This window comes from Canis lupus, chromosome 15, assembly GCF_048164855.1.
Source record: "Canis lupus baileyi chromosome 15, mCanLup2.hap1, whole genome shotgun sequence".
NCBI lineage: Eukaryota > Metazoa > Chordata > Mammalia > Carnivora > Canidae > Canis > Canis lupus.
The window spans coordinates 54,503-71,365 of NC_132852.1; the positions used below are offsets into that span (position 1 = coordinate 54,503).

At 48.7% G+C, this 16,863-nt stretch overlaps 1 protein-coding gene across 5 annotated transcripts in view; it reads left to right on the forward strand.

Annotated features, from left to right (window-relative positions):
• The window catches only part of ARHGEF10 (Rho guanine nucleotide exchange factor 10), a 99,966-nt gene that overhangs the window by 33,793 nt on the left and 49,310 nt on the right, over positions 1-16,863 (forward strand). For all 5 annotated transcript variants that reach the window (XM_072775770.1, XM_072775768.1, XM_072775771.1 and 2 more), the window contains exons 3-8: positions 1,471-1,623; positions 2,113-2,394; positions 4,713-4,776; positions 8,003-8,079; positions 10,425-10,481; positions 16,686-16,849. In XM_072775770.1, coding sequence (XP_072631871.1) covers positions 1,471-1,623; positions 2,113-2,394; positions 4,713-4,776; positions 8,003-8,079; positions 10,425-10,481; positions 16,686-16,849 — 797 coding nt within the window. The remainder of the gene's footprint in view (positions 1-1,470; positions 1,624-2,112; positions 2,395-4,712; positions 4,777-8,002; positions 8,080-10,424; positions 10,482-16,685; positions 16,850-16,863) is intronic.

Here is a 16,863-nt window from a genome sequence, read left to right on the forward strand (position 1 = left end):
AGCTGGACAGACGGTTTCCAGACTAACTCAGGCTGACACGTGTCTGTCCACTTCCCCCCCCTAGAAGCGACCCCACCTCTAAACCCCTAACTCTGACCGTCCCGACACCCCCCCCAGCCGCCCGCCACCACCCCGGCTCAAGAGCTGCCAGGTGCCCGTGTCCTTCGGCTGCCCTCTGCCCCAGAAGCTGGTTTGTGCTCCTTGGCTGTTGCTGACCTAACCCTTGACCCTGGATTGAGAGGCGTGGAGGGCTCTGAGCAGGGCTGGAGGGGCAGAGGTGCCCGCCTGGCCTCCCCTCGCGCCCGCCCCCACCCAGGGGTAACTGCGGGCCATCCCAGGAACTCACCTGGACGCCAGCCCCCGCAGCCTCAGCAGAGTGGGTGGGGAGGGCGGGGTCCCTGCTGGCTCCGTCACCCCAGGGCGGGCCTCTCGCTTGGTGGGTGCATTGGGTGGGGCCCCGGGAAGGGAGACAGCCCGGGGCTACATGGCCTGTGTCAGCACATCCCTCCCCGGCCTCCCTAGACGGCAGTGCCAGGCCTCCCCAGAGCTGATGCCCTGAGCCCGGGAAGAGCTGCCCTCCGGGGAGGGGGCACGCTGTTTGCTTGCAAAGTGAGTGATTTTGGCTCGTGGGAACCTTCCGTTCATGCCTCTCAGGAGATCATGTTCTCCCTTCCTCACTGCTCATTTTTTTATAGTGAACCACCCTGGGGCCTGGGGCCCCTGTGTCCTGACGGAGGGTCCCCTGGAGTGTGGGGCACATTCCGTTCGCCGACCAGAGCTGCTCCCTGGAAGGTGGCTGGGTTTTTGTCATTTTTCTGAGCCCTGGACACCGGCTGACCTGGTGCCACTGGACAAACGTGGGGAGAGTTCCATGTCCTGACTTGAGCCCCAGTGTTGGGCGCAGTGAGCAGAGGAGGCTCCTCCCTCTGGGCTGTCGCTGCACGTCCTACCCTGTCCCCTGCTCCACTCTGTAGCCTGGGCCTTGTGACCTGGGTGCTGTGACCTGTCACGGGATGACCGATGGCATCTGTTCTCTGCCCCCCAGCATGTGGCGTCAGGCCTCGTCCCTGTGGACAAGTCCCAGACGGCCCTGCAGGTGTCACCCCAGGGCCTCCCCGGGGGTATCCGTGAGTCCAGGCCCCCTCTGCCCCGCCCCGCCACACATCCTCGCCCAGCGACATGTGGCGGGGCGGGCCTGGAGGGTGGGCCAGGTGTGCGCAGGGGCCGCGAGGTCCTGTACCCTGGTGGTGATGTCCCTGCAGGTGACGGCGTGGGCAGAGCCCAGTGGTGACTGGGGACCCATGGGGCTTGAGCCACATCCATTCGTGCTGAGGTTGAACTTCTCTGGTTTCCAGATCTTTCCTCTCCTCTCCGCCCTGTGACTCTGGCCACCCGGACGTCCGAGGCCCTGACCGTGAGCGCCTCTGGGTGTTGGTCCCGTGGCGTAACTTACGTTTTCTTAACCTCTAGACGCGGAGGTGAAATGCGACCCCAACAACAACGAGGACGACGAGGGCGAACAGTTCGACTTTGACAGCGGAGATGAGATCCCGGAAGCGGATCGAGCTGCCACGGACGCCCCCGGGGACAGCCGGCCGGGCACAGACGCCGCCCCTGGCGCAGGTGGGTCCCCAGGCGCCCGACAGCCACAGCCACCTTGCTCTGCTGGGTGGGAGGAGTCGGCGTCCACGAGCAGGACGCTGGCAACCTCCGTGCCGGGAACCCAGGTGGCGACTTGGAGTTTGGCGGAGTTTCCTTGACTTGACCTTCCCTCCGTATCCTGGAGGGAGTGGCCATCGGCGCCTGGTGGCGTGGGTGACTTAAATCCGGGTTGGACCTTGGAGGGAGTCGTCTGCTTCCCCGACCCTGAGGACCGGTCGGGACCAACCCTCCATTTCTTCATCCCCAACGACCACCCCTCCCCATAGCTGCCGACCCCCCGCTTCTGGCAGCTTCTGTTGCTCGCCTCGGGGGGAGGCGGCCTGGGAGCTGCGCGTGTCTCGGGTGCCCGGCGTCGCGCGGGCCCTGGGGGCACCCGGTTCCCTCTTGCCTGCAGCTGGAGGGGGGCAGGTCCGTGGGTTCCCCACCCATGCCCTGCGTGTTTGCCTCTAGGGGGTGACGTCGGGATGGGGACAGCCCCGGACGCCCTGCTGGAACCCACGCCACCGCCCCCCAGAGTCAACCCCTACTCGGTCATCGACATCACGCCCTTCCAGGAGGAGCAGCCCCCGCCCGCAGACGCCGAGGCCGAGGCCGAGAGCGCGAGCCCGCCCGTGCCCAGCGGGTACTCGGTGCCTGTGCCCTGCGGCTACGCCGTGCCCTGCAACCTGCCGCTGCTCCTGCCGGCCTACAGCAACCCCGTGGTCATCCGCGCCCCGTCCCTGGACGAGGAAGGTAGGGGTCCTCCCTGCTGTGCACCCCCGGGTGGTAAGGGCCAGCAGCTCTGTGGTCCTTGCTGCTGTCAGGGCCAGAGGACAGCGACGCGGGCGCCCGGTCACCGTCCCCGGCCGAGGCCCGCGGGCACCTGCGCCCACCACTGCAGACCAGCAGCCGGGGGCCCCGAGAGCAGTGCTCTCTTCGGGGTGGGCCCTGTAAAGGCTGTCCAGCTGAGTTCTCCCCCGGAAGTCGCTCGCGTTCTGGACCCAGGACACGCCGGGGTCTGCCTCCCGGCCCCAGGCGCAGAGGTTCTGAGGGACGGAGGCCCCTGAGGACGATGCTCTTTCAGATGCAGATTTGTGATTTAGAGGAGATTTCAGTAAACAAGTTATTTCCTTCCCAGTTAACAAGTGAGGAAAAAAACCTTTAAAGAAAATCTTGAATTTATGTTTGGAAACCATATCCGGTTTTCAGGGTTGGGGTTTCCCCATTTGTTTTCTTGGAATTGGCAATAATCTTGGAAATTCACCACAATCAACAATGCAGTTCATACTGTGTCGCCTAAAGAGTAAGAATTATCTAAAAATAAGGGAGTAGATTATACAGTTAAAAGATTCAGAAACACATTCTTATATTAATTTGCTTATTTTCAGATAATTTGGTGATCTTTAATAATTGAACATTTACTTTTAGGTTCTGTAGCATACTTGCACACCATTGGCTGATTTTTGTCACCCTAGAGCCATTAATAAAACACTATGATAAACGTAAGTCCCCAAATCTGGGAACGCGTGTGGATGTTTGTCTCTTGAGTGTTTAAAGGCAAACAGGTGCACCTCCCTGTTTCCTGGGGTCACGAGGAAAGCCTGGATTTTGGTGTGAGGCCGGGCCCGGGGCCTGGACCCGCAGGGAGTGCCGGCTGCTTAACCGTTTGCAGAGTCTGGTTCTCCCGGAGTCGCGGGGTGGCCTCCTGGTCTGCGGGGCCCACGGTCAGGGTGCGGGCCCAGCACGGGCTCCCGGCTCAGAGGCCGCCCCGCCTGGAACACGACTCTCAGAAATAGGGACAGCCGGGACCCACGCGCCCTCCCACCGCCCAAAGCCAGTTCTGAGGTTCCCCTTCTGTTCATTCGTGCTCCTCCACGGGCCAGAAGCTCCTGGTGCTCTGTTTCTGGCTCAAGCTTCCAGATCTTTCCAGAACAGTAAGAGACGAGAAGATGCTCATCATCCCCTGACCTCTCCTTAGCAAAGGTCTCACGGGGGCACCTCTTTTCTTGAAACGGGGAGAGAAAGAAGTCGTTTCGGGTGGGCGGTGGAGACCGGGCCTGTGAGGCGTGCGTTCAGGGACGGGACGTGCTGCCCTTGACGCAGACGCAGGGGGCTCATCACGGTGTGAAGTGTGTTTGCCGTCAGTCAGCGTCTTTGTTCACTGACTTTGCTGAATGGCTTTGCCTTGTAAGAGGTCGTGTGGGTCGCCCTTTGGGGCCGTGTGGTGTGGCGGGAGGAGCAGTCTGGAAGGCCTGCGGTTCAGTGGCCTTGAGCACACGGTGAGCGACTGCGGCTCTGGTCCCCGGCTGACGAGTGCCCTCCACTGCGTGGGGCTGTGGTTGGTGTTTAGCGGGGTCGGGGCCGTGTTTGAGGGTACGACATTGGGCGCGGCTGAGCTGGACCAACTGTTGAGCAGCGTGAGCGTGTCAGGCTGGTTGTGTAGCACACAGTCCGTTCCTTCTGGAAGGGTTTTGTGGACAGTTTGCCAGCGTAGCAGTTACCAGCCGGTCCTTGGTTGAGCACGTGGCCTTTTGTCCTGAGCTCAACACCCTCTTGGTAAAGCAAACCCCAGAGGTGGAATAGCAGTCAGCTGGGACATGTGCGACGGACTCTGTGTGTGAGGGTGTGCATGCGTGTGTGCATATGTGTGAGCGTGTTTGTGTGCACACGTGCATGAGCAAATGAAAGTCTCGTCAAATACCATGAACGTGACTCTTTCTCCTTTGAGAGTCTTTGGAGGCTGCTGTTAAGACACATTTTCAAATAAATCACAATTGTAAATTCCCATGACAAACTTGAGAAATGAGAGAAAACAGGTTTGCTACTCTAGCTTGATTTCTTTGGCTACCATTTTAATTCTGGCTATTTCAGAGGACCTTTGGATATTGCTTTTTACTGTAATCCCATGTCAAAAACATTTTATTTAAAACTCGAAGACACTATCAGTTTACCGATGTTTATGTTAAGATAAGCTTATCATTAAAAAACTGAAATCATCTTAAAGCTAAAAATGCATCTCCTAAACGTTTTCTACTAAGCCTAAAACTGTGAATTTTTTTCTTTCCTCACAGAAACACAGGAAGTAGCACAAGACAGCCAGTTTAATTCTTTAAGTTCTGAGGATCCAGCCAACAGGTATCTTTATTAATCTTGCACACGTGCTCTGAGTTCAGGACCGTCTCCTGAGAAGTGGAGTGCAGTGCAGTGATCCGAGGTGCTGCCCTGGCGGCCCCCGGTGCTTGGGCCCTCTGCGCTCTCACCCAGGGCTCCTGACGGGGGTTCTGCAGAACACAGGGAGGCCGCAAGGTGTTCTTGCTCTGCGGACAGACGGCAGGTAGACCAGGAGCACGCGGCCCTTCTCCGTTTCTGTGTAGATGAGGCTCCCTGTGCTCCAGCCTCATACAGGATCTCAGAAACCTGTTGGGGTCCAGGCAAACTTTTCATTGTGTTCCACCCACCTTTCCTCCAGAATCCTCCAAACTGAGCTGACTGGAGTTCTTTCTTTCGTGCCACTTGCCTTCAAAAATGCTGTGTCGTCTGTTTGAGAGCCCAGGGAATTCCATCCCCCGGGCAAACTCCTTCCACCTCAGAACCCTGTGCAAATGTCTCATTTTATAAACTCCCTCTTTCATTCTTCCAGAGCTGTGTGGGCACACCTGCTTTAAAACTGAGCGCTTTGTGCCCTCGCTGTTACTTCCTGTGTCCCCTTCTGCTGCTGGTCTAAGAATTCTCTAAAGACCAGGTTTTTCCAAGGCTCAGGATGGCAGTGTGCGGGGAGCACGCTGGGTGTGCCTGTGTTTTGTTACCAGGCAGTCGTGCTGATGCATCATGCACATACCTTGCCTGTTTAGAGCGTACTGTCCTGCGGGTTTCGGCACATGCACCATCCATTTAAAAATTGTGTTAGAATCTATACAACATAAATGCTGCCATTTTAACCACTTTAAGTGTAAGATGTAGTGGCATCTCGTGCATTTACTGTGTTGTGCAACCATCACTGCCATCTCCTTTCAGAATTTTTCATCATCTCAGACAGAAACCCTCCCCGTTCCATGTAATCTATCTTTCCCTACCCCAGCCCTTGAGAACCTCTGTCCTGCGTTCCGTGTCTACGGCCTTGCCTACTCTAGGTAACTCATACAGTCGGAATCACGGTAGTTCACTTTGCGTCATGTTTGCGAGATTCCTGTGTGTTGTACGATGTATCGGGGCTGCCTTCCTTTCCGAGCCTGAACAATATTCCTTTGTGAGCACGCAGCACATTTTGTTTACCTGTTGACCTCTTGATGGACGCTTGGGTGGTTTCCTACCTCTGGCCTGTTGTGAATAGTGCTGCCGTGAGCACCCGTGAACGAGCGTCGGAGTCCTTGTGCTCGCACTCACTTGACTTTTCCTTTCGGGCAGTGGTCGGTCCTCTGAAAGTACAAAAGTACGCTCCTCCCGGAATGCCTGGGATCTCTGGAGAAAGGTACACGCTCGTGAGGCCTTTCTACCTGGTTTTCGTTACATACGTTGCCAGGTAGATTCACCCAAGACCCTTCATTGCAATCACGATCCGCGTAGAGTGGAAGATGGTGGGTAGTGCATTATCGCTGGTAACCTGCACTTCACGATGGGAAATTCATCTGCTGAAAGGATGATTTGTTAGAACAAAAAGAATGTGAAATGACATGAGAGGTAGCCTGAGACCGTTTCCCAAAGTGTGGCCTTGTTTAAACATATGGAAACACTCAGGAATAGTTAAAATATCATCTATACTTGCTTCAGATTTTCTCTTTTTTGCTTAACTTTTTTGTGATGTAATTTTAGACTTAAGTGTAAGAATATTTTTTAATGTGAGAGGTCCTTGAACTAAGTGCAGGACTGATTCTGCTTATTTCCTCACGTTCATCCACGACACGGCACGTTGCATGTCCTCAGGGAGCTGATGTGTCTGTGATCTGGGTGCTTTCAAGACCTTGACCACCTGCCCTGGCCTCTAAATCTTGCAAATATTTAACTGTGCATTACAGCTTATGGCAAACAAACAAAAATGTTAATAAAAGAGACCATCTTGCAGCGACCCGTGCCATCTGTCACTTACTGTGAAGTGTGGCATTAACTCTGTACTAATGATTCTTTTTTCCATGCATATGGTTTCCAGAGCTTCCCATGTTGGTCTCTGGGTGCTCACGTCCTCCCGGTCTCTCTCCCTTCCAGCGAGGTGCTTGGCACCGCGCTCACTTCCTTGCAGAGCGCTCCCGTAGACTGCATGCCCCTGAGATCCTAATCAGGGCTGTCCTTCTCCCTGAGGAGGCACTCCAGGTGTTGAAGGAATCTGATCTTGTTCTTCCAGATGAAGCATTCCAGTGGCTTGCCATTGCCTGCAAAATAACATCCCCGTCCCTCTGTGTGAGACCCCGTGGCTTGGCCCCCGGGACCATCGCACTGTGAGCGTACCAGCAGTTGTGTCATGAGCATTTTTAAAAAAATTTCTGGTGGTGCAATGTCCCTTTCTTCCATTAACCTGTTCCTAGAGGCCATGAAGGCCTGTTTGTCACTCCGGTGATGTGAGACACAGTAACAGACTCTCAAGAAGTTCTGGTGAAAAACCAGAGGATGATTCAGGTCTTCTGGAGCAGACACTTTACTTCCTCTTATTTCTGTGGTGCCAGATCCTGTGCATGTGGTGGGCGTTCAAGAGCACTTCTAAATAGCTAGGAATGAAAGTTTGAACTTGGGCTCTATGTTGAGAAGCTGCAGCTGGTGTATTGGATTGTGAACGGGCAGAGTCTGACCTGCTGAGTACGGGGCTCCCTCCGCATCCCAGCGATGGGTCCAGGGAAGTGAAAACCCCAGGGTCGTTTTGATGGAAGGCACAGCCTGAGTATACCCACACGAAGGAAGCATGGTCACCGGCTTATTCCTTCTGCATCCCAGGCCCAGGGTGTGTGTGTAGAGAGAAGGGGAAGGGCGTCCCCGCACCAGTAGATACACAGCAAGGTCACCAGCACCCATGACTTACTTGATGATGGGAACAGAGGTCACTGACTTTGTGAGGGCTTCACTCGAAACGTTTCTTTTATAAGTAAAAAGAGCAAAGTGGGAAGGTATGGGGCGGGGGAGGGAAGTCCTAAGCTTGAGTCCTCATATGTACGTACAGACTGTGGGTGTGAGCAGGGTTGTCATAGTGTAAATAAAATGCGCAGATACTGTACAATTCATACTGTAAAATGTAAAAGCTCAGAGCACATTATTCTCAGCACAGAACAGCTGTAATAATATCTGGGGAAACAGAACTTACACACATGTACCCTCTGCGGACATCCGGCCGTCTCTTGAAGGACTCACTGTTGTGGTCTTGTGGCTCCTTCCCTCTTAGTGAGGACCGCGTGCACAAGGAGGACAGCGCGCTCGCCCGGTGGGTCGCAGACCCGGCCAACACCGCGTGGATGGAGAGTAAGTACCACTGGCCACGGGGTCCTCGCCGGGCTCACGGAGGACGCCTCCCAGGGGGATGATGGGTTTTCATCACGTTCTGCTGATCATTCTCATGTCCTGGTCAGACCCAAAACTTCAGAAACGTATTCACTTGTCTAACGTACTAACCGGGGCTGTGGCCACTGTCCCTGGCCCTCTCTGAAGCCCTTCCTTTAAACCCTATCAGAACATCTCTGCTTACCCCATCCCAGCACATATTTCCTCCTGACTGTTTCTTCCTGGGACGGTTTTTGGGTTTTGTCATGACAGTCATATACTTAGGGAACTGGTGCTTTGACCTGGGCCCACGGTCAGCAAATCCCCACTGAGACCTCAATCAGGTTATTTTTCTCGTGATTCTCACTAAGATGCTTTTTCATGCTACCATGTTGAAAAGGGGGTGGGTGGCTGGTTAAGCCAGCCCACCATCCAGATGGCACGCCAGATCTTCTGTTCCACGTGTGGCTTAGAAAGCTGAGCTATTTTTAACCAGATTTGATTTTTAATTTTCAAAGAAAAGTAAAGATGGCTTTTCTAATTATCCCTTTATTATCCACACTGGCTCGCTAATTTCTGTATAATTATGTTATATGATTAACTTCCAAGAAAAAACCATCTTAATGGTTAGCTAATTATTAAATTACCTCCTGGAATGTGTCATTCTGATTTTAATTATGACATTGTCAAACAAGGAACTTAGCATAAATAGATGATTCTGCTAGGGGGGCTGTTAAATCGAGATCATTACAGGATGGAATCGTTATCTTATTTTCTAGCAAATTCCTTTCCAAAGTAAAATTTGTCTGACTTTCTCCTATTCCTTGTTTTATTACACAAGTGGCAGTTAATTAGAGTAACACAGAAGTTAAGGGTGATGACCCCTACCACGATAAAAGATTTGGGTGTAACTTTTTTTAAGATTTATTTATTAGTGCACAAGCAGTGGGAAGGGGCAGAGGGAGAAGCAGACTCCCCACTGAGCAGGGAGCCTGATGCAGGGCTCAGTCCTGGGACCCGAGATCGTGACCTGAGCCAAAGGCAGCTGCTTCACTGATGGGGCCACCCAGCCTCCCTTGGGTATAACTTTTGACTCCCCCCAAGACGTAACTACTTAATAGCCTCCTGTTGACTGGAAGCATTACTGGTGACATATACAGTCAACTAACTCCTATTTTATGCACCTGTTATATACTGCATCCCTGTAATAAAGTAATCTAAAGAGAAGAAAATGTAATTAGAAAAATCATAAATCAATGAAAACACAGTTGTGGTATGTACTGCAGACATCAAAAACAAATCTGCATGTCAGTGGACTCAAGCAGCTCCCAGCTGTGTTTTTCAAAGGTCCACATATGAGCGTCCATCACGTTATCTAACAAGAGTAGAAGTGCTTATCGTGAATGCAGTTAATTTTCTTGCAAGGAAGCAAATGTGTCCCGTATGGGGACTTGACAGCAGCAAGAGAACGAGGAGCATTCCTGAATTTGCTTCCCCCCCCCCCCCCCCCGCCCCCACGTAACAGTAACTTGATATCAGAGGAGGAGTTCAGAGTATTTACCTCATTTTCTTGTTGTTGCTTAGTCACCAGTGACCTCTATGGCTTTCATTATGTAAGACTTTGTAGTGTGGTTGATTTCCACGTAAGGCCCAAACTCTTACAAATATTTAAATGCGTCTCTAGTTTCACTGCTGCTCTCGTACGTCACCCGCTCATACAGGATGCACTGAGTAGTTTGCCTGTGGGAGATCCCCACTTTTTCTTAGGAAAACTTGTTACAGCTTCAGAGGACACGAATATAGTTGGAGAGATTTTATCCTAACAGGTGTACCTTCTCACCCTCGCCTATGCCTACTCCCCTATCCAGTGGTTCAGAATATCACAGAATGATGGGTTTATTTTAGCAGCGTCCTGTTAATATAGCCCCAGTTGAGCTGTCTCTTTACTTCTGAAACTTTGTACTCCACCTTTGTGTTTCTTTGCATACCAGAACACGTTAACTTCATAGACTTAAAAATATTTATAAAGAGCCACATAGAGATGTATGGATGAACACAAAATAATGGACTAAGTTGGCCTAGAAGCCACAAAACTCTCTGTTGGAGAGATTTCACAGCTGGTTCAGGTAGAGTGTCATCCTTCAATCCCAAGAAAACATCCTGTCCTAAAAGTAACGCTTATGCTTCAGTAAGGTGTAATGAATTAGCCCTTACAAACTAACTTTTAGAATAATTTTAGCATCATAGGAGACTGTGGCCCTAAACAGTGTAAATTATACTTGGTTGGTCTTGGTCGGTTTTTAAACATTTCCCTCTTTTTATTCCAGATCCAGAAGAAGCCATTTATGATGATGTGCCAAGAGAAAATTCAGACTCTGAACCAGGTTTGAATTGCCTGTAATTGAGTTTTAGAGGATTCAGTTTTTCAGTGTCTCCATTTGTGTGTAAAAAAAATAGCTGGTTTGTACACAGTCCCTAGATACACAGCTTAATATGTGTTTTATGTTTTGTATGTTTATAATATCAATGATATTATGGGTTAGAATATGGGTCCGTGCACATAGGTGTGTGCGGTTATAGCACGTTACATAGAGTGATTGGTTAATGTAGAGAAGCAGAAAGAGTTAAAGATGTGAAAAATAGGAATGGGAAGGTAAGAAACATGAAAGCTGTAAGTGCCAGCATATACTTAGTAAGTTATTTAAGTGAGAAAATTGAAGAAGGAAGTACTAATACTTTTGTACAATTGAAGACTGATATAAGTTCTCAGATTGTAGAAATACAAAATCAGAGTCAAGCACGAATCCATACCTAGGCACATGCACTTAAAACTGCTGAGCACAAGTCGATGCTCTAATACCAAAGCACGAGGGTTTAAAAAGAAGGAAACAAAGGCAGTATCAGGTAAAGATTGGGGAGATTTACCACTCAGGCTCTAAAATCTATTTCACCTTGCATTTCAAGGAAAGGTGTACTGAACCCAATGAAAAAAGAATAGCATGCAAATAATGACTTTGTGAATGAATCGAAACAAGTATCGACTAAGACAGTACTAATAGTATTGTTTCATTTCACGAGTGTAGCTGCAGGGTGGGGTACAAGCCCCTAGCAGTGGTACCTGTCACCTGATGGTGGCAGATCCTCAGCATCTAATATCTGCATTTTTCACAAATTGGGTATAGATAATGCTTGTGGGTTTTTTGCTGTGATAGATTGGGTCTGCATTTAGGGGCAACTACTAAAAGAACAGAAATAGATTATTTAACTTCCAAACCAGTAGAGAAAAACCCAATCTAGTAGAAAGCAAGAAAATGTAAAATAAGGAAGAATGGCAAATAATATGAAAAAAGATGGCAAAATTAGCCCAAATATATTGCTATTTATAGTAAATATAAATGGAGTCCAGTTGCCCATAAAAAAAATTCTCAGGTTGGATAAAATAACAGAGCTAGTTATGAATTCTTAGGAGAGCTATATAAGGATACAAAACATTTGTAAGTAAGGGGATGGAAAAAGAAATATAAGTCCAATTCCAACCAAAATATAGCTAGTATTACTCTAATATATTGAATGTTAGGCTATAGAGTCCTTCACAGGAGAGAACTATAACAGTTCTGAACTTATGTGCACCTAACAAGACCTCTCCAAATTTATATAAAGCAAAATATGACTGAGATATAATCAGCAATAGTTAAGTACATAATTGGAGTGGGAGATATTTACAAAGCTCCTTCCACTGTCATGGATATTGGATGTAAGATTAGTAGATTGCAGAAGAACGCAGCATACAATCAACCTGAAGAAGCTAATAGTTTCAGAATACACATTTTTTCGCCAGACACATGGAATAATTATAAAAATTATATAGCATTTATCAAAGCAAATCTTAATAAATGCCAAGGAATTGTTACTCAGGCCTCATTCCCTGATTTTAAAAAATCAATGAAAAGAAACATTTGAATATTAAGAATAAGACTAGTTCTTAGCTCACAGAAAAGGCTGAAAACAAAGAAAATTAGAAACATTTTGACTTATATAATAGTGAAAACATTACATAAGTTCTTATGGGATGGATTTAAAATAATGAATTATAGTCACAATGGCATCTGTTAATAAAAGAAGATAGAAAAATAATGAGCTCAGCATCCATCTCAGTCATTTAAAAGAATAGCAAAGGTGAGGACAGAGAAAATAGAAGGAAATGAAAATGGTGGCAGCGAAAGTGATAAACAGAAAACAAATAATAGAAAGTATCGACAGAACCAAGGAGTAGTTCTCTAAAAATAATGCAAAAATAGATGAGCCTTGGGTAGTGTTGAGAAGAAAGGATCTGATTGGGAGGAGAGAGAAGGAAGGAAAGATGGATCAGGAGCAACAAACTACAGTAGAAACTCACACCATAAAGGGATTCTAGAAACAACTTGATAGCATTCAGTTGAAACACTCGGACTGCTTTTGAAGTAGAAAACGTTAATGTACGATGATTCACGATATAGAATTAATTGCTTAATAATCTACCAGACGGCCCACTAGGATCAGAGTCCTCATCTCAGAGTGGCTAACCCATCAGGGGACAGGCAGTTCCTCTGCTCTACACACAGTTCCAGTGGGCAGTAGAAGACAGGAGCAGGTAACTCACTCTAGGGTGTTAGTATAAGCATAAACCCCCTTCACCCAAAGGGGTGATGCTGAACATCCTAATGAAAATGTAAAGAAATAAAATCCAGCAGTATCCCAACAAGCAAAAGCCACCCTTAACCCTTTAGATTTGTCTCAGGGGCTTATGGATCCCTTAACATTAGCGGGTTCTTTACCATCTTTTCCACAGGAACAGACTAATGGACGTAAGCCTTAGGCTCATCTCAATATATGCCTAAAATGCACTTGATAAGATTCAACGGCCATTCAGTGTTGAAAACTTATAATAGAAGGAAACGTCCTCAGTCTAATAAAGGACGTGTTCCTGTGATCTACATCCAGCGCACCAAATGATGAAGAATTAGAAGCAAGTGGTAATTTATTCATTCCACATGGATTCCATTTATCCATCCAGTGCTTGTGGATGCTGTTACCTACTGAGCGCTGATCTAGGTTCAGCTCATGGAGTCCTCTCTGCTCTGGATTCCTACATTGAGGGAGACAAATTTAACATTTGGGTCCCTTTATAAATAAAACTGACGTGCTTATGAGTAAATGTTCTCCCAGGTAGTTATTCAAATACATGCTGCAAATAAAGTGGGAATTAAAGACTGTTTTCTCTAAAAGCAAGCTTGAAATTTAGTTTTGGGTAATTTACGCGCCCAGGTAGGCCTTTCCCAACACAAAAGGGGTGATCTGGGGCCTCCAACACTTAAACACCAACAGAAGCCTGCCAGTAGTCTCCCTACCAAAGGTGACAGCCGTTGTGGGTAGAGCCAGCTGTGTCCCTGTGAGGACGGTGCCCAGCAGGGCCCTGGTGTGTGTGGTGCGTGTGCTTTCACGCACACGTCAGCCAGGATGCTCCCTTGTTAGGATCACAGAAGGTCCTGGTCCCCTCTGTGGCCCTTTGCTCTTTGCTTGTTAAACACCTTGGTGGCACAGTCATTTTGAGAAAATGCCTTAGTAAGACCTAGCAAATGTGTAGATGGTGGTACAAACCAGTGGTCCCCTGGCAGGTGTGTTTCCCAGAGAAATTCATGCCCGCTTTCAAGGAGAGACGTGCAGGGATGCTTATCTGCAGCGCTATTTGTGAAGAGCAAAAGATGAGGGAAAAGGATCCACATAGGGCAGTGAATTTATACAACAGACCATTATACTGCAGTTAAAAATGAATAATGTGCACACGTGTGTGCACACACACTCAAAAGCAATGTTGAGCAAAAAGCAAGATACATAGGGGTAGGGTGCATATGGCCTTTAGATAGACACACACCTCAGGTAGATGGACAGCTACAAGCCAGGCCTGATTCTTCCCAACCTGGGGGAGAGGACAGGGCTCTGGCTGTGTGCATGTTGCTTCGTGCTGCGGCCTTTATAGGGGCAGACGTTGCATCAGTTCAAACGAACATGCCTGTTTGGTGCTTTTTGATGCATTTAAAGTATCTGATAATTAAATATGGTCAGTGAAGTAGGTGCAACTAGATTTTTGAGGTTCCTTGTGAGTCTGATTGTAGAATTCGAGCTGTCTAGGATATCAGCTGTCTGGTAAACGATGGAGACACAGACGCATCCGAGGGAGAGCAGAGGCCTGTGTGCTTTGTGCAAAATACAGTCATTTAAGGTGAAGTTCTATCACAGTACTGGGTGGATACTGAAGAATTTCTCATGAGACATGATGGTGACCATCTATGTATTTTTAAAATTGTGGTAAAGTGCACACTGCATCAAACTGATGATTTTAACCAGTTTAGAGCGCACAGTTTAGTGGGACAAAGCACACTTGCGGGGTGATGTAGCCATCGCCACAGTAGCACTTCTTAGGCGCGTCCTGGCCTGGGGCAGGTAGCACGGTTACTGCCCAGAAGAATCTCAGCCAGGTAGACCAGCTTTCCTTCGCTGGCTTGTGGGAGAAACACCTGCCCTGTGCGTGGGTTTACTTTCCAGTGTCGGAAGGCATCAATCTGTGCATCCAGGAGCTCTAGAGGGCCTCATAATTCACAAACCGTCAATCATCTGTAGTTCACGAGACACTGTAGAGAGGCCTTGAAAGTTTCAGGATGCAGGGGGGGCCCAAAGAGCCCTTTCCAGAGCACGGAGGAGCATTATTCTCCCACATTCTGACCACTGAGTGGTAATGTACCTAAGTTAAAGGTCTGTTGGGCTTGTGCTTGTGATGGCTCTTACTTCCCCAAGATGGACGAGCCATCCAGCCCACCCTAGAGCAGGGCTCACCCGAGAGCAGGACCCTCCACTGTCTCCCCGGAGCTGGGACCAGCTGGTGCACCTGCAGCTGGCTCCCGCAGTCTGGAGGTCTTGCTGTAGGCGTGAGCGACACCTGCCGTGCTGTGTGTGCAGACTGTTTCCTGCAGACACACTAGCCCGACGTCCAGAGGGTGAAGGGAGGAGGCCGTGCTAATCTGGCAGCTTCAAGGTTTATGAACCACACTGGGGGGACAGCGCACAGGCACATTTCTGCATGTTTGGGCACCTCATTGCTGACCGGTCTGTGGAAGGTCAGCGGGTGCCTCCACTCGTGGCCAAATGTCGTCGGCATGGCTCTTGGCCCTGCCTCACACGTAGCCGCTAAGCCGGAGTCCGGCCGCACCCCCACCTGCCCTGTTGCCCCAGTTGTCCAGCAGGTGGTCAGTTGTAGGTGTCCTTCAGGCACACTGAACCACACCACTGCGGCTTCTGGAAAGTGAACTCATTTTCAAATATTGGGCGGTTTTATCCAGATGACATTTACTCCATAGAGCTTTTAACCAGAAATTTGGATTTCTGTTTTATGTTGTGGAATTAATCTGAATCCAGTGGAGACGAAATGTGAGGCCAGGGCAATCTGAAATATTATAGGAATTTTCAAAGTGACAAATTCGTATCTACTTTTCATTTCCAGTGAAAACAGATGTTTTCCTTTAAATGTCCTTATATATACAAAGCTGGCTCTCGGCCCTAAAGAATCTATCCATCAGGGCTTAATTACTGAAGATTTTTAAGGCCAAGTTTTATTACAGAGGACAGTTGAGGATGCCTATGGGAAACATCTAATCAAGAAACGTGAATGTATTCTCGGGTGTGGAAATGCCGTCTTTTATCTAACTTTGTACTGTCCTGCAGTGATAATTTAAGCAGGAAGTTACTCTTAACAAGACACTTGTACCTGAGAAACTCCAGCTGAAATAACCATTTATGCTCCTGTGTTTAATAAGTAATAGAAATCAAGACACTGATACCCTAGAAGTTTGTAGACATTGTCCTTCCTGGAAAGTCGGCCACCAGCCGCACGGCACTGCAAATAGCAGATCCATCTGTATTTTTTGTTCCACTGGGTTTTTTTTTTGCATTGGTCAAGGCATATCACAGTTACTTGCTGTGGATCTGTGGCCTTTGTAACTATTAGAAAGATTAATTAATTGGTGGTGAATGTCCTTGCCGTGGGAGTGCCTGTAAGGCGGCTCGGCTCGGCGAATTCACTTTTGCAGAATACAGATTACGAAGTAAACGATGGGGGAATCAAAGCCTTTGCAACTTTTCAACCCAAGCTCCCTTGTTCTTGTATTTGGTGGCATAGACATGTGTTCTTCACTGATTCTGGAATGACTGATGTGATTACGACATTTTAAAAGCAGTAATAGGTTATAAGACTTATTAGACCATTATTAGCACAAAGGCAAAATTCAGTTGTTTCCCGTGAGCTTCACATGTGTTCATATTTGAGTATTTCTATCATTGATACGCCTGTCGCCTCCCTGTCTACTCTGCCTGTATTCCGTACATTTATCTTCTTATGGCTGATAAGTTGTTTGGCATAATTCTGGTAGATTCTTATAGACCAGCGGCCCTCAGGAGATGCCTGGGCTGGGGGCTCCCGAGCGCCCTTTCCAACCCTGCACGTCGCCGCCCCCAGCCCCCAAACCGGAGATATTTCATTTTGGCATTTTTGCCCTCAGATGAAATGATTTATGACGACGTGGAGAATGGAGAGGAAGGTGGAAACAGCTCCTTGGAATACGGATGGAGCTCGAGTGAATTCGAAAGTTACGAGGAGCAGAGTGACTCGGAGTGCAAGAATGGGGTCCCCAGGTCCTTCCTGCGCAGCAACCACAAAAAGCAAGTATGTGTTCAGTG